The following is a 20,907-nucleotide window of genomic DNA, read 5'->3' on the forward strand; positions in this document are numbered from 1 at the left end:
TTAAACCTCAGACATTTAGTTTGGTTTGCTCTTTGTTGTTGAAGTGTGCGGCGTCACAATGCCGAGATCAAAAGAGCTCTCTGAGGCCTTCAGAAAGAAGGTTATAGATGCTTACGAGTCTGGGAAGGGATTTAAAAAGATCTCCAAACAATTTGAAATCAATCATTCGAATGACCGGAACATCATCTACATGTGGAGAAGATTCCAAACAACAGCCAACTTGTTCAGGCCAGGCCGCCCCAGCAAGTTCAGCCCAAGAGCAGACCGCAAGATGCTGAAAGAAGTCTCTAAGAACCCCACAATGTCATCATAGGACCTACAGGTAGCTCTTGCCACTGTTGATGTCAAAGTGCACGAGTCTACCATTAGAAAGAGGCTGCACAAATTTGATCTACATGGGGGGTGTTCCAGGAGGAAACCTTTGCTGTCCAGAAAGAACATCAGGGCAAGACTAAAGTTTGCCAATGAACGCCAAGGCAAAGACCAGCACTTCTGGAACAATGTGCTCTGGACGGATGAGTCAAAGGTAGAACTATTTGGCCACAGTACCAGAAGACATGTTTGATGAAAACCAAAGACAGCATTTGACCACAAGAACCTGATACCAACTGTAAAGCATGGTGGTGGAAATATTATGGTTTGGGGCAGCTTTTCTGCATCAGGGCCTGGGCAGCTCACCATCATAGAATCCACTATGAATTCTTCATTGTACCAGAGGGTGCTTGAGGATAATGTGAGACCATCTGTCGGAAAGTTGAAGCTCAACCGAAGGTCGACCTTGCAACATGACAATGACCCTAAACATACCAGTACATCCACCAAGGAATGGCTGAAAATAAAGAAATGGAGGGTTCTGGAATGGCCAAATCAAAGCCCGGATCTAAATCCCATCGAGATGTGGGGGGATTTGAAACGAGCTGTACATGCAAGAAACCCCTCAAACATCGCACAGCTGAAAGAATTCTGCATGGAGTGGGCAAAAATTTCTCCCAGTCGATGTCAGAGACTGGTAGACAGTTATAAGAAACGCCTACTTGAGGTTGTTTCTGCCAAAGGGGGCACGACCTATATACCACCTATATATAATACCACCTATTAGAGCCAAGGGTGTACTTACTTTTTCCACATGCGAAATTTGCATTCATGTTTATTTAAATTATACAATGGACTACAAAATGTAAATATTTCATGATATTTGGTATATTATATCACCTTTATCTATCAATAAAGATAAAGGTGATATAATGTGTTGTGTGAAAGGTGGCCTGGTGTTGGCTTAGCGGTTAGGGTGCAGGCTTGTGATCCTAGGATCCTGGGTTCAAATCCTGGTCGATCGCTGAATTAACGCCAGGGGGGTTGACTCAGCCTGTCATCCTTCCGAGGTCAGCAAATTGAGTACCATTTCACTGGTAATTCCCTGTGTATCGCAAGAGGTGACTAACAGGGTTGGCGGCAGGAAGGGCACCCGGCCATAAAACATTGCTTCAAAAAGGGGACCACTGTACCCAAAAAAGCCAACCCCTGCTCTGCGGGGATAAATGGCCTCCAAAGGTGGTTCTTTATCTATCAATATTGTTGAAATGAAGATCAAATAGCTTTTTGTTGAAATATGTGGAAAAAGTCAAAACTTTACATGGGGTGTACTTACTTTTTCACGTGACCGTAGATGGCATATAGTGAGGGACATTAGGCCAGGTACCTTTTAAGCATTCACTTGTGAACATTAACAACCTCCCTCTATTCTCTTCCCCTCCTCCCTCCCCCATGGCACCTTTCAAAGAGAATAGGCCATTGTGTTCTGGTATCCTTGGCACATTCCAAATTCCTACTCTTACCTATGGCATCCAGGATAGAGCACTAGTAACATGTCTATGGTTGTGAAACAACCATGGAAACTGCTTTGGGTGAACCAATACTCTGGTAACGGGGTATTATTCATCGATGATGATTATGACAGACACATCGTGGACTCTTTAGTGGCACCATTGCAGTCAGAATAACACCCCCTTGCAGCCTTTTGTCCCATCGGGATGAAGAGGATAAGTAAACTGTAATAGCATCCCCTTCAAAAGGATCATGTACTCTTAAGATGCCACACCTTGCCTGTGAACCTGGATTATGTTTTTCAGTTGGATCCAGTGCCATCAACAATACAAGATAACTCAAAAGTATGCCAACTGGGCTGGTTGACTCGAGCTAGTTGACTTGAGTAACCCGTTTTTATACCTTATTTGCTGCTTATGAAACTTTATACTTGCTTTCTCTGTTGTATATCGGTATCATTGGGCTTTCCCTCCCCCCAACCCCCTTTTTGTGTTCAGTTGATCCTGTGGTCATTGGGGCTCGAGGCTCTCCCTGCTGGAAATTCGTGTGGAATAAACAAATGTTGACACATGGCAGTTATCTGCACTATGACTGGTGTCTGCACATCATTCATGGATTTTGCGCACAATCTAGTATCCTTCATATACATTTTACCTCTGCGATACCAAAGATAAATTTGGTTATAGATTTCTCAGTATGGGGTGAGTGTATTTCCTGAAGAGATGATAAATTGTTGCAGGATTGCTATTTTTCTGGTTAGCATTTCAAATGGTTTCAAGTCTTGCGGTAGCCCAATGTGAGCTAGCTGAATTTTTTTATTCAAATCATCCCTGATATAGCTGGTGGTGGTGATAATATTTACTCAAAAGCATCTGAAAATGCAAAGCCCGTCCGCGTCTGTTCGTATTCAGACGTCTTCTTCTTCTTCCATATGCTAAAAATAACAAACGGTTAAAAAAAAAAAATACAAATTGTTGAAAAAGAAAACGCAAATTAAAATTAATGGTTTTACGCAGCTTTTACCTTTGAGCTTTAGATCAAAAAAAAAAAATCAGCTTCTAGCTTTTGATTGGTGAACCAATTCAGGGTTCCAATATGCAAATTCTTAAAATTTTAGGTCAATTGGACAAAAATTGATGGTTTTATCCAACCTTGACCTTTGACCTTTTGATCTAAAAACACAATCGACTCCTACCTTTTGATTAGTGAACAAATTCAGTGACCCAATATGCAAACTCTTTCAATTTCAGGTCAATCGGATGAAAATTGACGATTCTATGTGATGCGTGACTGTTTGAGACCCTTTGACAAAATTATTAATTTTCCTTCTCCGTATTATCATAATGAAGCTTTGGTGAAAATTTGATAAAACTCAAATGGTAAATTGAAATTTCAGGTCAATTGGATGAAAATTGATGATGTTATGTGACTTTGATCTTTTGACAAAATTATTAATTTGCCTTCTCCGTATTATCATTTTAAAGCTTTGGTGAAAATGTGATGACGATAGCTTACAGCCCAGACACAGACAGACACACATAAGTGATAGCAAAACCCCGTCTCCTGCTGTACGGGGGATGGGCTAACTAGCAAATCAAGGATAACTACAACGGCACTTTGTCGAGCACATACCTCCACCAGACTGAACAGTTTAGTTTACGCCAGATCCCAATCCAGATCTTCAACAAATTTGAATCAATTCGTCCTTGTCAAACACACACGCATGTCCACCAAGTTTCGTCCAAATCCTTCCACAACGTTTTGATATCCTGCTCAGACAAACAGGGGTGAATACATAACCTTGGTCCACCTTCGGTGCCGGAGGTAATTAACTTGTAGCACTGTTTCAGGAAATTTATTGTCATAAAATTGCTATCTTGTAAAGATTATGAGGTGTAAAGAGGAATGTTTGAGGCGACTTATAATTCCATGTACTGTAGTTGATTTCTGATGACTGGTTAGGGTAAAATTCTGGAATGGCTAGTTTAAGTTTTTAAGAGGGAAATTGTGTAGGAATTGTCTGTTTGGATGTTTTAACTTTTGGAATCTTTTGCTCCCTTAAATTTACGTTTTTGTTTTTTTTGATACAATATTGAGGCTCTTAGAAGAGTGAGATTTTTGGTGCTTAAGATTCTATGTGCAGCACTGAAAGTGCTGTGTCCTGAGCCGTGTCCCAGAACTGGTGATTTACGGACGACCTGTTTATGTCACATTGCTTGCCCGTCGCTCCTGCTGCTTTGCTGGCACGCGCTTCCTCAAGAGGGGTGCCAATTCGCAGGTGTCATACTCACAAACAGACTTTCATATTTACTATAATGTTCATCATTTTCATCCTCTCCATTGAAATTCTCATTGTAGCTTTACTTTTTACCTTCATACGAGCAAAATGCACCTGTGCAGATGGGTATGTAGTCGGAGGAGCGAATAAGAGGGATGCATATGCTGGTGTACTTTATGGTGTAACTATTCTCCAAAATAAGGTTGACCTAACAAGGTGCCACAACATCAACATTTTTTTTGTCCTTTTACAACATTGCCATTTCCACAGTTTTCTACTTTTTATAAGTATTCCAAGTTTATACATTTTAGATGTACATACAGTCAGTGTTTCGTCTTCCTGTTACTCGGAGGTAATTTCTACAACTCTGTATGACATCCTTCTGAAATTCTGCACCAACATATGGCCTTTACTGTTTTCTCCCAAACCCCTGGCTCATGACCTGGAGAACCCAGGTTCAAATTCCATACACCATACTTTTGTCTATTGTCTACTAATATCCTTGTAATTAATGTTGAAGTATATTTATGTCTGGATGGCATCAACAGAACATTCATTGAGGTATGCTAATTGCCACGGAAAGCAAGGAGAAGCTGACGTTAACCCTCCATTGGAGCAGAGACTGTTAATGCCAGCAATGTCAGCTTGCACTTCGGGTTAATGCCCGCAACAAAGTATCAGCAAACTTTTGCATTATCATCCTATATGACAATTGGATTATTGATACTGATTGCAGATAATTAAGCACACGCGGAAATTTATAATGGGCGAAATAAAAAATAAAAGCCTTGAATGTTGATGAATACCGCTTTCCTTGGAGTTTTTGAACCCCGTTAATCCTGGAGATTCATTCATATATTTTCATATTGACAACAATAAGCACAATCTCTCATACAATGTCTGCATTCGTGTCATATTGTCATTCCCTTACCTAACGTGCATGCTATAAGATCGTGCAAGAAGGACTTCATGCCGGTGGTTTGCCACTGTCTGATCTGCATTTTCTTTATAAGTAAAACAAAGCTAGTTTTGACATTCTCTCTTCTACATCCACAGGGTGAAGTGGCTAATGAGGTGGAGACTGAACAGCTCGTTCACGATGCCTCTGTCTCTTCACTTGCACACGGCATGTGCTCTTCGTTTGTGCAGCATCGTGGGTCTTTGCCTTTGCACTGGTCTCAGGACACCTCGAGCATGATTCCAAAGCCCCCAATCACATGTAAGGCCCCATCTTTTATTTTTGGCATGCTTTGCCATATTTATAAAGACTAAGCCACCCTTTTGGAAAAAATAATTCTGTAGTAACCTTATCAAGTTGAAAGTGGACTGAAAGTGTGTTTGCAGCATGTTGACCTCTCATCTCTGTTGTTACCCCAGTGGACCAGGCAGATCCTTTTGCCTACATCCCTGGCCTGCATTTCAGTCACATGCTTCAAAGATTCGGCTCTCCACTCATTATCCTTAATCTTGTCAAGGTATGCAGCTGAGCGTTCCTGAGCAGTTGCTGTATAAGTACATTAAACATTGGACGACAACAATTGTCAACACAAGGAAAGATAGAAAATACTGGAGAATATGTGTAAAGCAGAGAGGAATCCAGAGATGCGGTGAAGTGCATATTTGAGTTTTCATATTGCGATCGCTTTGCTTAAACATCAATATCTACCCACCAGAAGATCAATGATGCACTTTGTCACTGTCGAGGGCAGTTCTTATTTAAATTATTGGGGAAAATGCCAAGGTCATAGAAAAGGCCCCTTTATATGGTATGTGCCATGTGGCAAACTTTAGAAAAAAAAGGGACATTCCATAGCTTGTGGAAAATGCCAGACAATTGAAAATGAGGGACATTCAAAAAATCTCGTGTGCATGCTGTACTACCCTTGTGTTCTTAGGAGGAACCAATTAATGCTCTAGAAAAATTCATATGAAAGGGGTGCCAATTTGATTCGTACAGCTGCATGAAGTAAATGTATTGTCCTGTCCATAGCTGATAAAGACCAGCCTTGGACGAATACCCGGAACGGTCCTTAATTCCGAGGTGAGTAGCCAAAATTGGCAGTTGGTTTGTCGCACGTGGAGGGAAGGATGCGAGGCGCTTATCTGAACAGAAGCACACGGGTTTAATCCGGAACCCACAAAACATGCCAACACGACCACGAAAATTCAACAATAATGATTACTTGTCATTCGGCAATGTTCGGGTACTGTCAGTGGTTGTGGTGGTTTAATGGAAGTTTTGCATGGCCGGCCTTGTAAATATAAAAACGTAGGGACAGCGACAAAGGGAAACCACATACTGGGGAAAACTAACCTTAATCCCTAACTAGTTAACACAGCTTCACCCTTAATGTGAAGACACATAAACAATCTTAAGCTCCGGTTTCCCTACTTGAATACATCAAGATGTCTCCTGCGCATCCACAGTCCATGCTATAACTATACAATCCTATCTTTACTATGGGATTCCATCATCTACCCCCACAAATGTAACAGTATTTTAACGTATATACAGTATGTAGGGTGCCCCTTGGAACTGTGGCATTTATGTGGAATTTGTTTCGAAATTCGACATATTGCCCGATTATATATTCCAAGTTTCAGCTAGTTTCAATGTATAGCCATTGACATATGAGCGCAAACACATTTCGGACGGACAGACTGATAGACACCAATGTTGATTCGAGTGGTTTCTTAATAAAACTCAAGTATGCGGAAACGGACGTTGCTGAAATTTGGAACATTTTACCTCGACATACATAACATTTACTTCTGAAATTTGCAGCCGGTTTCGTCCAGTCGAAGCCGAGAAATTAATTTTCAGTCCCTATGTTAAAGTTTCATACAGAGAAACCATTCCATATAAAGGGAGGGGTGCTTTGCACCTCCCTTAATATCTGTGCGCATGTTCCTCAAAGACCTATTATTACAAAACAACTTTTGTTTATGCTGACCTGATACAGATTGCATATTGACATAGTGGGATGAATATGAGGAGAATGCAATCTGTTTGTGTAAGTAGTGCTCAGATCATTAGACAATCCCAGCCCAATTCTCTTTTTTGTGCTCTTTGTTTTGAAGACCCATTCCCCTAAAATCTCAAGTTGCAATAGTTGGTGTTTTCAAAGATCATATTTTTTGTCGCCCTTAAGGTATTTAAAGAAAAATTGTTTTGCAGCGTCACGAGTGTCGTCGGCACGAGAGCTTGCTTAGCGGTGAGCTGGGGACAGCGGTTTCATTTTTGAACCAGTTTCTTCCCCCAGAGCATCGGATAGTGGTAATCTCTTGGGACATGGCAAGACACAGTAAAAGGTCAGCAACGCTCATTGTAAAAGCTGCTAAAGTGATGAGTTCAGGCATTAAAATGCAAGATTCTGGACTGTCCCCTCTGCCCACAGGAAGCAGTGCAACGTCCTCGACAAGTTACATGAAATAGCTGAGCGTGTGGTGAGGAAGACTGGATTCTTTGTGAACCGACAAGACTTGGACCACTCCTGCCTTCATGTCGATGAGAGGTCTTGCATTACACATCCTGCCCTTGATAATTTCCTTCCCATAATATACACAAACACACCTCTAATATTCGAATCGACACACACAATCCACCGAAGTGAAAATTTCATGCTAACGACGGTATCTAACATACTGCCAGGTGGACAGAGATCGGAGGAGTCATTACTGAAACCAGCCGATTGCAGGTCAGTTTCTCGTGCGGCGTCGGCCTATGTGATATTTGACTCGATTATAATATCTTCTAAGCTTTTCAACTTTTCCAGCTCTTAGGACAGAGAATGTCGCTGGATCCTTAATGAGGCTTTCATTTTCTTGGAATTCGTAGGAGTGCTTGTGACCAAATGTTACAGTTCCTGAAATGCTTTGCCTTTTGTGGAGTGCTTGGGTGGGTCACTTATTGTGGTTTGCAGACGGGTGTGGTTCGAACTAACTGCGTGGACTGCTTGGATCGGACGAACACAGCTCAGTTTGTGGTGGGAAAATGTGCATTGGCATACCAATTGTACGCTCTTGGCCTGCTGCATGTACCAACATTTGAACTCGACACAGACGCCGCTCGGTGTGGATTATTTATGCACTTTCTCATTCTGTTATTTTTAATCAACCTGTTCACATTATTTTGGTTGTACGCTGATGTTTATTTATTAATCTTCCTGTGTATATAGTGTTAAAGGATTTATGAACCATTTTGGGATTTTTGCATGAATATGGAGGAAAGGGAGTTGTAAAAATAAGTTTATAAAACTTTCCAAAAAGTACCCTCGACATTGGTAAATACAGATGTCTATGATAGCCAAGTGCTTCCGAAGACAATACATAGTTCAATTTCAACTGACAATCGATAGCTTTTTTATTTTCCAATTGAGTGATCTCTGTGGTGCTTATTTAAGGCCTTTATTATAACTGCACGTTGTTATAGACCTGAAACATTACAATTTTTGAAAAACCTCTGAAACAGTTCATGCATCTGTTAAACATGTTTTATGTGACCCTTTATTCTGAACCGGTATTGTGTTGATGCACTTATGAGCTTATTAACCCCTGTTGGACTTGATCTGAAACAGAGACTTATGGATTTGGTCTTGTCTGTGCGTCTGCAACCATATCTCGGAGATGTATGGACCGATTATGTTCGTACTTGGCACAAATACAATACATGACGGTATACATATTGTCGTATCCCCAGGGTTAACACCCCAAGAGGACGAATGACCGAGACGAGCTTTAACTCCAAGGCGTATTTCGCACTTGGCTGGATTACCTTTTCATGCGTGCGGGAAGGTTCGAATTCTTATCTGATCGGGAACACATGGGGTTATTCCGAACCCACGATACAAAGAAACGAACAAGGACAAGAAAAGTAAAATTTAACAAATAATGAATTTATTAAAAGTAATGGTAAACCAAATAAAATGAATGTGAGGTAAAAACTACTCGTGTTTCCTAACTTGAGACGTCTCTACTCAGACTCGTATACAAACAAGGGAATGATAAAAGAAAATAAAATGATTTGGTAATCGGCTGGCACTCAGCTCCTGCATCCTCAATTGACTGGTGAGGCTTGCTGGTCATTCGTCGCCTCCAAACCACCATGCGGAAACCGCACAAAATGCCGTGGAGTAGTGCTCCTCGACATACCAGCGTGAGGTACTTCTCGTGATGCCGACTGCCCCGAACCTCTCTTGTTCAGTCTTTCCACAAGCGCGCACGAGCCAAAGATGCGCCACTGCCCGCGACCAAGCCAGAACAAAGAGAAAAAGGCAAACGCATCCGTTCTCTTGAAAACCAGCACACAAGAGAAATGTGACCGCCTCCAACAAACGCCAGGACAGAGAGAATATGTGACCGCCTCCAATGAGTGCCAAGACAGAGAGAATATGCGACCACCTCCAATGAGCGCCAGGACAGAGCATATGCGACCGCCTCCAACGAACGCCAGGACAGAGAGAATATGCGACCACCTCCAATGAGCGCCAGGACAGAGAAAATATGTGACCGCCTCTAATGAGCGCCAGCACAGAGAGAATATGCGACCGCCTCCAATGAGCGCCAGCACAGAGAGAATATGCGACCGCCTCCAACGAGCGCCATGACCAAGAAAGAGGAAGCGAAATGCGACCACCTCCAGCAAAAGCCAGCACGATGAAGGACCAAAAATTGCGAGACCGTGTCTTTGTCCTCCAGCTCTCGAATGCTCCATGCTGACGTCACACTCTATCCAATCATTGAGCACTACTCGATCATCCCATCGCGCCTCCACCAATCGCAAAGGCCGGGGTCTGGCCTCCTCGCCACGAGTCGTCGGGGGGTGGAATCCAGTCGCCATTCGGGAATGTTCAGATGGCGTCGGGGTTTCCTTGCCAATCGGCAAATGCTGTTTCTGTCGGCTCTGGCTGTGCTGTGAGCGAATGAGTCCCATTACAGTGCGATCGTTGTTTTACTGAGCCCTTGCTTTCCTGGCTGGCCGAATGTAATAAAACCGAAGGGAAGACCACAGGAGGCAAATTACACATTGGGGAATTAATCTTTAAGCCCTATAATTAATTAGCACAACGCCACGCCCCTTATGGCAACATGCAAACGCTCTTACCCAGACAGACGGCCTACTTATGTACATTGAGATGTCTTTGCAGCATACGGATCATGCTAATCTACACATTCTGAACTTTCTTAAGGTATTTCATGCCTACCCCCACAAACGTAACAATATACACATCATTTTGTTTCGGATCCAATAAAAGATGGCCGACTGGCCATTTTAGTTGTAAAAAACCTGATATTGACCACGTCCTCAACCATTTCTTGGACATGCATTTACTGTTCTTGTTCAAATTTTGCACACAGATAATGAATGAGGGTTAGATATGCATGTCATTTTTTTTCAACATCAGATCCAAGATGGCCGACTGAGGCCATTTTGTTACTTAAGCGTGAACCCATCCATTTCTCGACATGCATGGACCAATTTTGTTCAAACTTGGCATAAAGACAATACATGAGTATACATATGCAGAAGATTTTGATTTGTCATCCGACCAAAGATGGCCGACTGATGGCCTTTAACTCCGTACAGCAGAATTACTGAAAAACCACTGCGGAGGCTATGACATTTTGTGTCTTTTTCTTCTTGCTTTAAATTGAGCAGTCACCTACTTCATTTGTTTGGGGGAATGGAGGAAAGCATAACGATGAATAGCACATTTTGTATTCATTAGTTAGCCTAAGCTTGCACAAACAAGGGCATTTCTAACATGACAGGCTTTTCATTTGTGTGGGGTAGTGGAGAGATTTGATGATCATTTTTGGTTTTAAAGCTTGCTTTCACAATGCCATACTTCTTCTAGTTTGACCACTCAGTTTTTCTTTTCTTTTTTACTTTGAGTCTGAATCAAGCACTCAACAACAAGTCTTTCTTTGGTCCCCCTCCCCATTGGTGCATTTTTAGGGATTGGAAAGATTGGCTTATTTCGTTTTTAACCATTTTTATTTCCAACATAATTTTACTGAAACACCAGTATGAGGGTTTCGTATGGATACTGTCTGTTCTCAAACAATGAAACAATGAGACAATGATGCTGTATTGACAAACTTAGACATACTTGTTGGACTTTATAAAGGAGATTAGAAGAGGGTTGTTGAACTATTTTGGCAATGCAAAGCAGGAAAGGTATAATTGAGATCAGGTGCTATTAAACCTGGGGATGTGGGACAAACTTGGAAACACTAAAAAATATATTTCTTTTTCTTTGTGTTTTTAGGTGGTTGCTGTCCTTAATTATTGGACTATTAGCAAACTTTGCTCATTGCAACCCACAGGTTGTTGGAAGAGCTGTACGAAGACCATGGAGACACGCTGGCCTTGCAGTATGGAGGGTCTCATTTGGTGCACAGGGTTCGCACTTACCGCAAGATCGCACCATGGACCTCACATTCTCGTGATATTCTTCAAACATTGTCCCGCTACTACAACAATACATTCTCTGGTACCTTTATTTCTTGGCTCACCAGATTAGGTTTCTCCATTGTTCTTTCTCACGAAGCTGTCCCTCAACATTGTTTGCGCTTTTTTTGTGAGACATTGTTTGCGAGAGGACGACACATGGCGGTGAACACACTGCACAGAAACTGAATGAAACGCAAAGAATGGATGCAGTATCAAGACTATGCATATTTAAGGGATAATTGTCATCTCTTGGGCCATTTTAGCTGAAACTGCCCTTTGCTGAGCTATCTCTTTTTACTATTGCTGCAGTTGCCAGTTGGGTTGGTTCAAACTGACTTTTGGAGAGTTTCAAAGAAAAGGTAATGGCACGGTAAATGACTGATGTAAATTTATGATGTCCTCAGATGCAGAAAAGCAGGATGCTATCAACTTGTTCCTGGGTGTTTTCCGGCCATCATCCACTGGGCTGCAACTGTGGGACCTTACCACAGATTACTACTTGCATCATCCACCACATCTCCCACTCTCTACACCCAGGTAACTACCATGCAGCTACCTTTGCAACTTGTAAACAACAACAATGTTAGCAGCAGAAACAAGTGCTTTGCTAAAGGTCTAATGCCCCTTGCTTTGTGTCACAGTTTCACATGCTGGTGGTCTCCTAAAGCCCTGAGTTCCCTACCATTGCCATATGATGAAGGTAAAGACAGGCTGATGCCATTCTTAATACTGTACATGGAAACAGCACATTGGGAAGGCTGATGCAAGAGTTGTATGAACCACAGTGGTTGAAGAAACGTGATTTGTAGATGAATTAACTGATGACTGCACAATGTGATTAGCCAGGCCACGAGCCTGGTTCACTTGGCTTTGGTTGTGACCTCAGAGAGCAATTTTGTGACCATTATTTGTGCTGCAGAGGAGATGGACAAGAAAGCTATAATTAAGGTAATGGTCAAAGGAGAGGAACATGGTGAAGACATCGACCTTTATTCTGAATTTGTGAAGCCTCATCAACTCACTTCCTTTGACAAGGCCTTTCCTTTGGTGATGACCAGCTCCAGCAAGTAAGTTAGGGGGGTCTCAAGTGTGAAAGTTGAAAGAATTTGTGATGGGTGTGATGAGTTAAACAGATCTGTGAAAGTGCAATTGCAACCATGAGATGTCTCCTCTGTTCCAGGGACTTCACGCCCAAGACTCCCGGAGTGAACGCCAGCCCATTTGTTGTTCGGAAGTTTGAAGACTCAGGGAAGCAAGTTGCAATCTCCAGGTACACATCCTCATTTTAAAATACATCTTCTAAACAATGTAATAATTCTCTCAGGATCCAGAAAGCAGAAAAGCCTTTGTTGGAATTTTTATGCTTCTGCACTAATAGTAATATTATCAAAGTGATTGACATGACATTGGAGACATTTATTGCTTCCTGGTTTAAAACTACATTTTATAAGGATTCAAGATAAAACTGCAATGATTGTGCGACAGCCGTTCCACAGACGAGGCCTGCGTGCATCGCAAGACTGCGGCAAGCGCTCCACCCTGCCCTGCTGAAGAAGGGGACAGCAGCAGCGATGACGAGGGTTCAGGATCGGAGGGAGAGGACGAGAGCAGCGTCTCGCTACGTTGTTCACCCGCACGTGCACCCGCTATTCACCAAGTACCACCAACAACAATTAAGGTCAGTTGAAGAGATATATGTAGTCTCGTCCCCATACATGACCACTTGGAACCACATCACAGCTCATTTTATTTGGAACGCTTCACCAGAGGTAATATCTGATGATGAAACAACAACAACAAATACAGATATTTTTCCCTCTAAAGCCTTATTTTGCTTTTACTTGCATCCTGTTTTAGGGGACAGAGTTGCCTTCCCGACATCTGTATGGTGTGGATCTATCTTTGCCCCTGGCCCATGATGACCAAATTACATACAGCAGGTATATTTCGCTCTTTGACCACAACTTGACATCGTTCTCTCCACTTTTTTTTTTTTTTTTTTTTTTAACTGGAGCAGCTTGAAACGTTTTCCACTGCTCAATATTGTGTTGAGATGCTTGAAGTAGTTGAGCCATGCCACTTTCCCCTGTCAGTTTTACCATAGCTATCCATATTTTCCATACAACTGGATATTTTGTGAAAGCATGCATACTCACACGTCTTTGGTTGTACAGTATTGCTACAACCAGCAACAATACATCTAGCTGGCATTGAGTTCAGAGTGTGTAGGCCGCACGTAATCATGTACCACAGAAAAAGTATCCTCAAGATGACGTGGCGGGTCCTGTGCAATTTCACGGGATGCACACCCCTAACTCCACCTCTGCTTCTGGGGTTGGCAAAATGAGTTCCAGCTAGCTGGTAAGGGGGCATCGCATCAGCAGCACAGCCACGCTTCCAGAAAAGATGCAGCCGAGCAGCCACAGGCTGCATACGAATAAATAAATCATGCTGTAGTGGACTGAAATAGGCCGGTCTAATCATCTTATTGTAAAAAGTAACTTTTGCACCTTGCAATCTAGCAATTGATTAAAATTTGAGGGTTTCATTGATGTTTACATTTTATCACTTTTTTAAAATATATAATTTGCAATGAGGCTTGTAGTCTACTGTAAAATTTTAATATATGGTACCAAAGGGTGATAAGTGTAGTCATGCCTTAAAGTACATTTTGACCATCTACATCCTAATTTTCACTTTTGGTTTTAGCAGGTTTTTCATTTGGTGAAAAGTCTTCTGTTAAACTTGGTCTGATAGTTTCATTTTTCTGCAATAGTATTAGCAAAACACACAAGCATGCAACACGGCATTTTCACAGAAGTTGTGCACAGAACGAAGTTGTTATGGACAGTCTCATTGGCTCCAATGAAGATGAAGTGACAGTGAGACAGAAACTAATTTTACCGGCATTCAAGCAGCACGTGATCCGAATCAAAGCAGAAAATCCTCGTTTTATCCATCATAATTCCAATGAATGGATTGAATTGAGGTAATTTTAACAAAATATACGAACCGAGTTTGCAATTCGTTAAAATCCAAACAAAAGCTAAAATCCCTTTTTATTTTTCTAACTCTGTAAAACAGTTGGCGGTGTGCTGTTCCGCAGGCATAGGTAAACCACAGGCCTCAGGTTTTTATGAAAAACACTGTAATACCAGCATAACAAGCTTTAGAATAGGGAGAATGTGGTTACTATGATATCAAAGGTATTTTTGGCAGAATGACTCTTTTGTCAAGATTGGGCTGGCCTGTTCATGATTATTATCTTCGAATTGGATTAGGCAAGGCAAACTTTTGTGTTGTGCCATTAAATAAATAATGACATTTGTGTGAAAGTGGTTTTTGTAAAGTATGCCTGTATTCGGAAGATACATTTTTCTTTCCATCAGTTAATTGATCAGCTGTTGATCAGCCTTGATCTATGTTTCTTTGCACCTTTTGCAGACTCCTTGTTTCTTTGCTTCTGTTGTTGTTGTTTTTTAGGATAATTTTGGAGAAATAGATTTGGAATGGCAGCTCTGTGAGTTGTTTTGAAATACAGAAGTGGGAAAGAACGCTTTTTTTTCTTTTTCTCTTTTTCTTTTTTGTAGACAAGATCGAGGCTCGTGAAAGAGCTAAAGAGCTCGTTAAATGCTTAACTTAGACACAAGTTACAACTCTATCAGATGAAAAATGATGATTTGTGACTTTGACCTATTTCTCTCAAAAACAATAGGTTTCCAGCTTTTGGTTTCATGCTGGAAATTATTACTTGTTAATCTTTGATTTTGTAAGTAATAATTATAGCAATTATGATAACAGAAATTCAATTATGTTACTTTATACCGAGAGTTTTTGCACTTGTTGAAATGTAAAATTAACTTGTTAAAATGTTGCATTGTATTACATCTTTATTGTGTTATCGTTTTTATGGCTTTTTAAATTTTTTTTTATGCTAATTTGATCTCCACCCTCTATCCTTTTAACAGATACAGTGTGCTTGGCAGACAGAAGGCCAAGATGGAACAGCAAGATGTACTGGGTAATTCAAAACCTGACTTTGTTCTGTAAGTTGCACAGTAATTGTTGCTCAACTACAACTGCCAGAAATAACATTCGGCTGTTTTTGTACGGCATTGTAATTACTTGTGTTGAAATAACTTTTTTTTTCCTGAAATTTTGGCTTTTGAAATTCTGGAAAGGATTTTCTTGGGAAAAAAATTTTTCTTTACTTCAGTTGTTTGTTTGTTTTCTTCTACAGATATCCTGTGTCCAACTTTCCCCAAGACAGTGTGTTTGAGGCACAGTGCCCGTTTGTGTCGTCATTATCAAGCAGCATCTACCATGCCCATGTGCAAGCTGCCATGGGAAACCTGCAGCCTCTGAGCCCTGCCGATCTGCTTGCATTTTGTCGACACACAAAGCAAATCTGTCCTTGAAAGCTAGGCTGTTTTCTAGCTCTCTTGTAGTAGTTGCTTCCTGGATGCCTTCAATGATATCCTAAAAACCAAGTAAAAGCATCAATTTAAACTTTTGTCACTGATTATGTAAACAGCACTTCATATATGCATATTATGTCAGTGTATCATTTGTCTGTCTAATTTTGGCAATAAATAATAAAATACCACAACTGCCACAACAGATTTGGATCATTACTTGGAGTGGTGGAACCCCTTTTTCGTCACTTACTTTGTTTACAACACATGCACAGCAAGTATTTGGTTCACTACTTTTTTGTAGCAACTACATTGGTAACCACTGCTGGAGAGGGAGGTTAATTGTCCAAGACTTGTTGTTTTTATGCCTCCACCGACGAAGCTGTCCGTGCATCCGTCCGTGATAGGTTTTCATTGCTATGATAACTTGAGAATGCCTGAAGGGATCCAAATCAAACTTGGTGCATGTACAGTCACATGAAAAAGTAAGTACACCCCATGTAAAGTTTTGACTTTTTCAACATATTTCAGCATACAGCTATTTGATCTTCATTTCAACAATATTGATAGATAAAGGTGATATAATATAACAAATATCATGAAACATTTACATGTTGTAGTCCATTGTATAATTTAAATAAACATGAATGCAAATTTCGCATGTGGAAAAAGTAAGTACACCCTTGGCTCGAAAAGGTGGTATTGCCCCCCTTGGCAGAAACAACCTGAAGTAGGCGTTTCTTATATCTGTCTACCAGTCTCTGACATCGACTGGGAGAATTTTTTGCCCACTCCTCCATGCAGAATTCTTTCAGCTGTGCGATGTTTGAGGGGTTTCTTGCATGCACAGCTCGTTTCAAATCCCCCCACAACATCTCGATGGGATGTACAGTCACGTGAAAAAGTAAGTACACCCCATGCAACGTTTTGACTTTTTCTACATATTTCAACATACAGCTATTTGATCTTCATTTCAACAATATTGATAGATAAAGGTGATATAATATAACAAATATGATGAAACATTTACATGTTGTAGTCCATTGTATAATTTAAATAAACATAAATGCAAATTTCGCATGTAGAAAAAGTAAGTACACCCCTACATTTATCACGACTTCAAATACCTAAATTAGAATCAGGTGCACCAGCTCAGGTGCAAATGATTAAAACATCGTTAGAGAGGATCTTGGAGGAACCTGTCTTATTTAAACCTCAGACATTTAGTTTGGTTTGCTCTTTGTTGTTGAAGTGTGCGTCATCACCATGCCGAGATCAAAAGAGCTCTCTGAGGCCTTCAGAAAGAAGGTTATAGATGCCTACGAGTCTGGGAAGGGATTAAAAAATATCTCCAAACAATTTGAAATCAATCATTCGACTGTCCGGAAGATCATCTACAAGTAGAGAAGATTCCAAACAACTGCCAACCTGTTCAGGCCAGGCCGCCCCAGCAAGTTCAGCCCGAGAGCAGACCGCAAGATGCTGAAAGAAGCCTCTAAGAACCCCAGAATGTCATCACGGGACCTACAGGTAGCTCTTGCCACTGTTTATGTCAAAGTGCACGAGTCTACCATTAGAAAGAGGCTGCACAAATTTGATCTACATGGGAGGTGTGCCAGGAGGAAACCTTTGCTGTCCAGAAAGAACATCAGGCAAGACAAAAGTTTGCCAATGAACAGTGAACACCTCAGCAAAGACCAGCACTTCTGGAACAATATGCTCTGGACAGATGAGTCAAAGGTAGAGCTATTTGGCTGCAGTATCAGAAGACATGTTTGGCGAAAACCAAAGACAGCATTTGACCACAAGAACCTGATACCAACTGTAAAGCATGGTGGTGGAAATATTATGGTTTGGGGCAGCTTTGCTGCATCAGGGCCTGGGCAGCTCACCATCATAGAATCCACTATGGATTCTTCATTGTACCAGAGGGTGCTTGAGGATAATGTGAGGCCAACTGTCGGAAAGTTGAAGCTCAACTGAAGGTGGACCTTGCAACATGACAATGACCCTAAACATACCAGTAAATCCACCAAGGAATGTCTGAAAAGAAAGAAATGGAGGGTTCTAGAATGGCCAAGTCAAAGCCCGGATCTAAATCCCATCGAGATGTGGGGGGATTTGAAACGAGCTGTGCATCTAAGAAACCCCTCAAACATTGCACAGCTGAAAGAATTCTGCATGGAGGAGTGGGAAAAAATTTCTCCCCGTCGATGTCAGAGACTGGTAGACAGTTATAAGAAATGCCTACTTGAGGTTGTTTCTGCCAAAGGGGGAAATACCACCTATTAGAGCCAAGGGTGTACATACTTTTTCCACATGCGAAATTTGCATTTATGTTTATTTAAATTATACAATGGACTCCAAAATGTAACTGTTTCATGATATTTGTTGTATTATATCACTTTTATCTATCAATATTGTTGAAATGAAGATCAAATAGCTGTATGTTGAAATATGTTGAAAAAGTCAAAACTTTACATGGGGTGTACTTACTTTTTCACGTGACTGTAGATCACGTGACGTGACATCAACAGTGGCAAGAGCTACCTGTAGGCCCCGTGATGACATTCTGGGGTTCTTGGAGACTTCTTTCAGCATCTTGCGGTCTGCTCTTGGGCTGAACTTGCTGGGGCGACCTGGCCTGAACAAGTTGGCAGTTGTTTGGAATCTTCTCCACTTGTAGATGATCTTCCGGACAGTCGAATGATTGATTTCAAATTGTTTGGAGATCATTTTAAATCCCTTCCCAGACTCGTAGGCATCTATAACCTTCTTTCTGAAGGCCTCAGAGAGCTCTTTTGATCTGGGCATGGTGACGCCACACACTTCAACAACAAAGAGCAAACCAAACTAAATGTCTGAGGTTTAAATAAGACAGGTTCCTCCAAGATCCTCTCTAACGATGTTCTAATCATTTGCACCTGAGCTGGTGCACCTGATTCTAATTTTAGGTATTTGAAGCAGTGATAAATGTAGGGGTGTACTTACTTTTTCCACATGCGAAATTTGCATTTATGTTTATTTAAATTATACAATGGACTACAAAATGTAAATGTTTCATGATATTTGTTATATTATATCACCTTTATCTATCAATATTGTTGAAATACGTCTTTTCGTGACGTTGGAGGTCACGTCTTTTTGAAGCTGTTCCATGCGCTCACGCTTTCGAAGCTAAGTGATCTTTCACATTTGTGTTTTTGGCGTATCTTTATCTTTCTTTCGGTGTATGTACCTATTGGGGTGACTTTAATAGGTTTCTCGGTGTTGGTTTTTCATACCTGTGTACAGAATCGTCGGTTTTTTTCGTATCATGTATTCTGAGGCCTAGTGTAATGCTAGTAGTAGTAGGCTACCGTGTCCTCAGACCTTGGCTTGAGGCTTTTGTTTTTTGTCTCAGCGGTTCTTCGATCGCGCTGCAACTACTGTCGGTCTCTGTTTTTCACAGTCTTTTCACCCATACTCCCTTGTTTTAAAATCTCAAAAAAAAAACCAAAATTTTTTTTTCCTTCCCTGTTCTTATCCGCTTGTACATTCTTATTTGTTCTTTCGTTCTTCGTTCTTTTGCTCTTTCATTCTTCGTTATTTGTTCTTTCGTTCTTCGACCACGTTGTTCGAGATCACGTGATCAAGTTGTTAATACATGTTTCATCTGTCCCCTGAAGAACTTTATTATAATGTCATATTCTATAACACTTTTTTCTACTTCTTCTATAAAAGGATGCTTTCGACTTGCTCACCAATTCTATTCATTCAAAAAAAAAATTCCATCTCTTACAGTGCATCTTTCATTCATTCCCTAAACTCTCCAGAACTCCACCCATCCTTCAGCGTCCTCAAACGTATTTTTGACTCGAATGTCTCAGGAAACTCATTTTGCAATAAATGTTCGTTTCCCATAAATCGTACACTTTTCAAAATCCAATCTCACCCCTCCCCTCCAAATCTTCCCCATCACCCATCTCTGTCAAATCTTCCCCCTTGCCCCTCCCCCCCAAATCTTCCCAAACACCCATCCCTTTCAAATCTCCCCCCCTGCCCCTTCCCTCCTAAACTCCCCCCACACCCCTCCCCTCCGAGACTCTCCCTCACTCCTCCCCTCCTAGACTCCCCTCTCACCCCTCCTCCTCAAAGCGTCCTCCCCGCTTCTTCCCCCTTCCAACTTTCACCTTCATCTTCCTCAACCTTCTGCCTCACTCTTCCCCCTCCTCAAATAACACCTCACTGCGCCTCACCCAAACACCATCAAACCTTTTGTCCGCCCATTCTTCCCTTTCTCCAAGCTATTCTGTAATCTCTGACACACCTGCAACAGCTCTCCCTACCTCTTCCTCCTCTTCCACATCCTGCCCTACCGCTCCCCCCCCCTGTTCTGTATCCGATGCTCCCCCTTCCTCTTCCTTAACAGTATGGACCTCAAACATCCGGGGCCTTCGCTCAAACTTAACTGATCTCTCCATACAGGTTGCTTCTGACAAACCAGACGTGATCTGCTTAACAGAAACCTTCCTCCTTCATGATGTCTCTGATTCCTTGGTATCTCTCCCAGGTTACTCCCTCCTCCGGTATGATAGACCTGAGCCTCGTTCTGGAGGTGGGGGTTGCTATCTTTATAAAAAACTCTCTTCCTCACTCGCCCTGCACTGCCCTCTCTCCACCTCACCCTCAGGAATACCTTTGGCTACGGCTTCCCCTTCGCTCCCACCTTTTGTTCATATGCGTGTTGTACCGTCCACCAAACAGTGATGACTCCATCTACATCTCGCTGTCTGATAATATGGACCAACTTCTATCTACCCATCCCAACTCTCTCTTCCTCATATGTGGTGATTTCAACTGTCACCATGCCAGTTGGCTGGGGGTGGGTACCTCTCTCACCAGCCATGGCTCTTCAGCAAAGGACTTCTGTGACTCACTGGGACTGACACAAT

At 41.6% G+C, this 20,907-nt stretch overlaps 1 protein-coding gene across 7 annotated transcripts in view; it reads left to right on the plus strand.

The window, feature by feature from the left end:
• The window catches only part of FIG4 (FIG4 phosphoinositide 5-phosphatase), a 71,312-nt gene extending 55,134 nt beyond the window's left edge, over positions 1–16,178 (plus strand). For all 7 annotated transcript variants that reach the window (XM_068123137.2, XM_068123136.2, XM_078782059.1 and 4 more), the window contains 17 exons: positions 2,322–2,456; positions 4,002–4,102; positions 5,159–5,321; positions 5,480–5,577; positions 7,281–7,414; positions 7,501–7,617; positions 7,755–7,800; positions 8,026–8,174; positions 11,432–11,598; positions 11,963–12,095; positions 12,200–12,258; positions 12,478–12,625; positions 12,739–12,828; positions 13,044–13,236; positions 13,416–13,498; positions 15,527–15,604; positions 15,799–16,178. In XM_068123137.2, coding sequence (XP_067979238.2) covers positions 2,322–2,456; positions 4,002–4,102; positions 5,159–5,321; positions 5,480–5,577; positions 7,281–7,414; positions 7,501–7,617; positions 7,755–7,800; positions 8,026–8,174; positions 11,432–11,598; positions 11,963–12,095; positions 12,200–12,258; positions 12,478–12,625; positions 12,739–12,828; positions 13,044–13,236; positions 13,416–13,498; positions 15,527–15,604; positions 15,799–15,976 — 2,072 coding nt within the window. In that variant the 3' untranslated portion in view covers positions 15,977–16,178. The remainder of the gene's footprint in view (positions 1–2,321; positions 2,457–4,001; positions 4,103–5,158; positions 5,322–5,479; positions 5,578–7,280; positions 7,415–7,500; positions 7,618–7,754; positions 7,801–8,025; positions 8,175–11,431; positions 11,599–11,962; positions 12,096–12,199; positions 12,259–12,477; positions 12,626–12,738; positions 12,829–13,043; positions 13,237–13,415; positions 13,499–15,526; positions 15,605–15,798) is intronic.
• Positions 16,179–20,907: the final 4,729 nt, after the last annotated feature.

Source organism: Myxine glutinosa, chromosome 7 (assembly GCF_964187855.1).
Source record: "Myxine glutinosa chromosome 7, kmMyxGlut1.1, whole genome shotgun sequence".
Lineage (NCBI taxonomy): Eukaryota > Metazoa > Chordata > Myxini > Myxiniformes > Myxinidae > Myxine > Myxine glutinosa.